A 6000-nucleotide genomic window follows, 5' to 3' on the forward strand; every position below is an offset into this window, starting at 1 on the left:
TTTTGACTGTTTCAGGAAAAAATTGTTCACTTTTAATTCATGAGGCTACTATGGAAGATGAACTTGCAGATGAAGCTGCATTCAAGAAACATTGGTACGCTTAAAATGATTCATTTTTAAGCACTTTTATTATACTTGGCCTGATTGTCACGGAGAAATCTGAGGCCTGGTTTTGCTTATATCTCTGCAACTAGACCACTTAGAGGCTTTGGTATTTCACTAAATGATTTGCTTAATCTTAAGGTACAACTTAGCGCTGAAAAATTAAAATTCTAAAATAAAATTATTATTTCAGTTAGGATTTAAAACCGCAAATTCCGTGTAATTTCCCTATTAAATGTTTAAATATAAAACCCATAGTTACAAATTTCGTTGCCTTGCAACAGTAATCTTAAAAGCAATCATAATGAAAATTTTGAATCAAGGCTTCTCTGAAGCAAGCATAAATCCTAGAGAAGAACAATGATTAAATTTTAGTACCAACTGCTTAAAGTTTTAGACACGTATATAGGTTTTTTCCCTTTTTGTACAGAGCATTTGTATGAAAAAATAAGGTGAAGTTTTGTGAGGGTAAAATTATTCTATTTCTGAAAAAACATTTACACTAAAAAGAATACCAGATTTTCTTAAAAATACCAAGCACTTTTTATAATGCACTCAAAAGGGCAAAATAAACTTTTCTGGGTCAGAAAGGACAATTTAAGAACTCTTGTAGTTTTCGAAAGTTCCAAGAAAATGACTCCACAAACAAAGAAAAGTGCGGTTCTAGTCATTTCAAACCAAATTTTCCCAATAAGAAAAATATCCATGTTTCAACACTCAAAGTTATGATTGAAAGCTAGATAATGATAATAAATTCTCTTCATGACTTGAGCCGCACTTTTCTTCATTTGTGGTGTCATTTTCTTGGAAATTTTGAAAACTACAGGAATTCTTAAATTGTCCTTTCTGACCCAGAAAAGTTATTTTGTCCTTTTGAGTGCATTATGAAAAGTGTTTGGTATTTTTTCAAAAATTCTGTTATTCTTAGAATAAGGCTTTGATTGCATTGACTGAAATTGTTTCATGAGAGAAAAAAAAACTGTGGTACTACCTAAAAGTTTTTTATTTCTGTAAGTATAAGTATTAGGATTTTGTGTCTTGGGTGAAGAAGTGTTTAAAAACAGAGTTCAGAAACGTATAGTGATGGCACTTGAGATTCATTAATTCAATAACTTTTAATTAAATAGTAATTGAGAGAAGAGAATGTAGCAAATAACTGAAATTAGTCGATTTCCTCATTATTACTAGGGTAATGACATCAGTAACAGACATGCTTAAGATATTGCTCTCAGGTTAACTCAATTTTCTGAGCCTTTTAATGTATTTAGACTTTTAAACTATTTTTCTCTCATGCAACTACATCTCATCTAACATTTGGCTGCTTCTGGATCCTCTGAATTAGTTAATTCTATTTTTATTTGCCCTATTTCAAAAAAAGGTCCCCCCCCCCCCCCAATAACAGACACCAACAATTCTGATTATACGCAGTAACAGATAGAATGAGGAAAAAATGAATGATGAACAAAATTTCCCTTTTTCTCTTCAAAATATGCAAAATTTCTTTATTTCTGGAACGAAAGCCTTGTTAAATTCAAATGAACATGAAACACCGGCAGACCTCATGATCTCTGTTCAAAACCTTCTACCACTGCCTTATAAATACCAACTGGCTCATAAAATTCACTCTTACAATGTATTCTCTGTATCCATGAGCAACAGCAACATCAGTTTTACCCTCCTAAAATTCTCATTATTTAAATTCAAACTTAAGACTGTCTGTTACTGGACCCTTGTCTGTTGCTAGTGCCATTACCGTAGTGTTCAAAAAGCAGCATTCAAATGTATAAGAAATAAGTCAGTCTCTCTCTTTCTTTTGTTTCTTTTGAAAGAATTTTTCAATATCATTAAAGTTTGATATTTTGTTCAAAAATGCAAATGAAGATAAAAGTTTTAATTTTTCTGCTCCTGTTGTAAAAACATCAAATAAAAATGTATTTAATGTGCACCATATGTTTTATTTGTGCTTCTTTTCTTATTCATTACTCTGATTTATTTCAGCACAACAAGTGAAGCCATCAAAGTAGGGGAAGAAATGAATGCGAAATACACCATTTTGACTCATTTTAGTCAACGATATGCTAAAGTTCCTCTCTTTAATGAAAATTTCCACAATCATGTGGGCTGTGCATTCGACAATATGAAGGTAAGTTTTCATATGTAAGGAGTTACTGGCAATGATTTGTAGCGAGTTTAAATTACTTTAAGTTCCTGCTTAGGATTTGTTTTGAAGCAACTGCAAAGCGGCACTTATGTTGTTAATCAATGAAGTTATCATGTGAAAATTTAAATCTACTTATGATTTTAAACTTTTTGAGTTTCCAAATGTTTGCTTAATTTTAATAGATTACAAAACTGTTGTTTATATGCACCAACTGTTATTGAAATAGGTTTAAATGCGCTGTTGTTTGAAATTTGAGTTTGAGAACTTTGCATAGTTTGGGGAAAGCTTCTTCAAACTAATCTCTTAGAATTTATTGTTACAATGGAACTCTGTTATAATGTCATTCAATGGCCCAGAATATTTTTGACTCTTGTCAAATAACATTATAAGCAGTCTGCATTACCGCTCATTTGCAAATGAAGGTGATAAAATTTATTGTTGTTATAGCCAGAGTTGCTGTTTTGTCTACTTTTTTGTAAAAAATCCGGGACGCTGGACGAAACTGAACAAAATGATATGAATGGAGTATGGATAATGATGGAATGTAAATGATATGAAGGATGTATACTAAATGCAAATTTTATCTGAAAACACCAAAAAATGCGCAAACTTGTATAGTTAAGGATTAATTTTTCAAAGCCAAGGACAGGGGAAATTGACTCCACTGACCCCCATAAATGACTGCATGAAACAAAAATTTATGTTGAATGATAAAAATACATAACATAATACAAACCCTTAAGCTTACTTATTTTGCTATTTATTTAGATGATTATTTTATTATAAATTTTATGTTTCATATTTAAGAACAAATTTATTTTAGTTCTGCACTTTCAGTCTTTTTCCTTTTTTTTTTTTTCAAATTCAAACTTCTGCCCCTGTTTATGCTAGATTGCATGTCAGCTGCTGATTATTTTTAACTAAAACTAATTTAATATTTACTTTGCACTTTGTATCATAATTTATGACAACAAGAGCTGAAAGTGTTAGTATTTTCAAATGATTAATGAATGTTCTCAAAAGAATGTTTTCGTTCTTGACAAAACAAATTTTTAAGAAAAATGTTTTTATTGCACCGAAATATTGGTTTCATTATTATTATTATTATTATTGATTTTTTTTTTACTATGATTGCTATATTGCATTTTATTTTTTCACACTTAAAAATTTTATTACTGTATTGTTGAACGATGTTTCTTTGTTTGGATTTTTTACTTTCATATTTTTGTAATTAATATCTTTGTTTCTACCAGTTTAGTTTTCATACTGATGATTATCAGCTTGTTTCTTTCGTTTTGTTTTTGCAACTCGGTCTTTCATTAAATTCCTTTAATACTTCCAAAGTACTGTTAGTTTATTTTTGGGACAGTTTTAAATCAAAAATACTGTTAGTTTATTTTACATTAGAAATAAAATGAGCGCTAATTTGTTTCCTCTTGATTTGTGTGTAGTCCTATCTCTTCCTATTTTTTCCTACTATTTTAAGTGATTTTCTTTCCTACTTTTCCTACTTTTTTCACTTTTGAGTCCTTATTTCCTGCTCCCCCCCCCCCCCCCAAAAAAAAAAGACACTTTGGGATCTGCACTGTGTCCAATGCAGCAACTAATTTTGGAGTAATAAATTTTTTTATTTTATCCAGGTTCTGATTTACATGCCTCAGGAAAATCTTCCTAACGCTTACCTTGACTAGAATGCTTGCATAGTGGTTCATATGATGCTAAGTGTGTTAAAGGGATATTGTACTAAATATTGGCCAACTTTCTTTGACAGCTCGAATCCGAGCATTTTGCTCTCTGCTGGTCAGTTTTTTTATCCACTCTACCTACGTGACTATGTTGGCCTGTTTGGAGTTGTAAAAACATCCTACCTTTCTCTATTTTGATTAACTGATGTGCATCAGAATGTGCAATCTTAAATAAATTGTCTAAATTACTTACGAATCCTTTTTGACACTGCCTGAATACTTCTCATACCGTATATGGCGGCATGCCACAAAATTCAGGGTTCACCAGATTCCCAGTAGGCTTGTGGGCATGCCGGGAAAACGAGATTACACAAATATATTAAATTTAATACAATAAGTATATGTTTTTAACTTAAAAAAATAACATGAATTCTAAATATAATTGTATAAATATTAATAAATAGTTTAATTTTGTTTCAACATTAATTAAAAATGCTATTTATTTTTTTATCCTGACTCGGAAAGTTTTATTGTGTATTTCTTTACAGGTTCGTCCCAGAGATCTGTACGTCTTACCATTACTCATTCCAGCACTAAAGTGTCTGTTTGCTGAAAATGTTGAAGAGCTCATCATCAAAGGAAACAAGAGGCGTAGAAAAATAGAATTATTAAAAAACATATCTGAATCAATTGCTATATAATAAAAAACTATTTATAATAATTAAAATTTTGCTTGTGTGATTGTTAAACAGGGCAGAGAGTTCCACTATTGAATTTTTTTTTAAAAAATTTAGATACTAATTAATCACCAGTTTTACCTTTTTTTTTCATTAAAATTTCTTTTTAATTAAAATATTGTCTGTAGAAAACCCAGGGCTCGAAGTTGTCCTTAATTTCCTTAACAGTTGAACTCTGAGAAGTGGGCTCTCAAATTTCACGAAGTTTTATTTGTTTTGGACGAAATTGTTTCCAGTGAAGCGCACAAAGTGAACATTTCGTCAAATTGAAGAAATTCCTGTCATCACTTGTTTGGTATGCGAGTTTAGTCAAAAGTAACAAAATACTGTTGACCCTGCTTAATGGAACATTGTCCATGCCAAGAAATCTTCGATTAAGCGCGGAAATTTTCCTTACCTCTCTAAATTGACAACATTTGTCTCAAAATGTAATAACAATTAAAAAAAAATAGCTATATAAGGGATTTAGTTAATCTTATTGATAAAGTGTTTTTTGTCTGAGCTAAATAAACAACAAAATAGTTCATTAATTAGTATATATATTACATGTGTGTATGAAAATTATAAAAAAATTAACTTTTACAACTTGAATAGTGATCTTTGTTTTGTCACCTTTTTGCCGCTCATTATTTTTTGAAAAATTCCATAACAGTGCATTGCTCGTTCAAGGTCCTTTGGGAACTCTTTTCCCCCTCCTATTCTACCATGTTTTACATTTAATATTCATCAATTTACTATCTTCTAAAATGTATATATCTCTTAGCGTCATTTAATTTAGTTATCAATCTTTTTTTTTTTTTTTTTTGTAACGTGAAAGACAAAAAAAAATAGTGGGATGAACTTTTTCTTGCCCATTGTCATCAAGAAAATATTACTTTATATTTTTACGTCATTCTTACTTGATTATTTTCTGTCAAAAGTTTTCTCAGCAAAAATATTTGCGAAAGCTGATCCCTATAATTCAACTATCCGGGGAAATTATCTGATCAAGCAGGGATTTTTTATTGGGTCTTTATTATAAGGAAATATTCGGTTCTGGGAGGTTTTATTTCTTTAAGCAGGGGTGCACCCCTCCAAAAAAAAAAAGCAAGACACCCCTCTAAAAAGAAAAAAATACCCCTCAAAACAACTCTCCTAAAAATTTAAATTCCCTCCCTAGGTGGGCAGCCCTGCTATAAGTGGGGTATTGGGCCTTTGGCCGTCTTTGATAAATTTAAGTGAATGAATGGATTTTAGGACTTCCCTAAAATATTTTACAAATTTGAAGTTCCGAAAAAGAAAGCCCCTTTATTTTGGGCTGATCCATCATACTTTT

At 30.7% G+C, this 6000-nt stretch overlaps 1 protein-coding gene across 1 annotated transcript in view; it reads left to right on the forward strand.

The window, feature by feature from the left end:
• The window catches only part of LOC129234497 (ribonuclease Z, mitochondrial-like), a 69919-nt gene extending 65268 nt beyond the window's left edge, over positions 1-4651 (forward strand). The window contains exons 20-22 of the mRNA XM_054868497.1: positions 16-94; positions 2101-2245; positions 4497-4651. Of these exons, the coding sequence (XP_054724472.1) occupies positions 16-94; positions 2101-2245; positions 4497-4649 (377 nt within the window). The 3' untranslated portion in view covers positions 4650-4651. The remainder of the gene's footprint in view (positions 1-15; positions 95-2100; positions 2246-4496) is intronic.
• The last annotated feature ends 1349 nt before the right edge of the window (positions 4652-6000 follow it).

The sequence above is a fragment of the Uloborus diversus genome, chromosome 1, assembly GCF_026930045.1.
Source record: "Uloborus diversus isolate 005 chromosome 1, Udiv.v.3.1, whole genome shotgun sequence".
In the NCBI taxonomy this organism is placed as follows: domain Eukaryota; kingdom Metazoa; phylum Arthropoda; class Arachnida; order Araneae; family Uloboridae; genus Uloborus; species Uloborus diversus.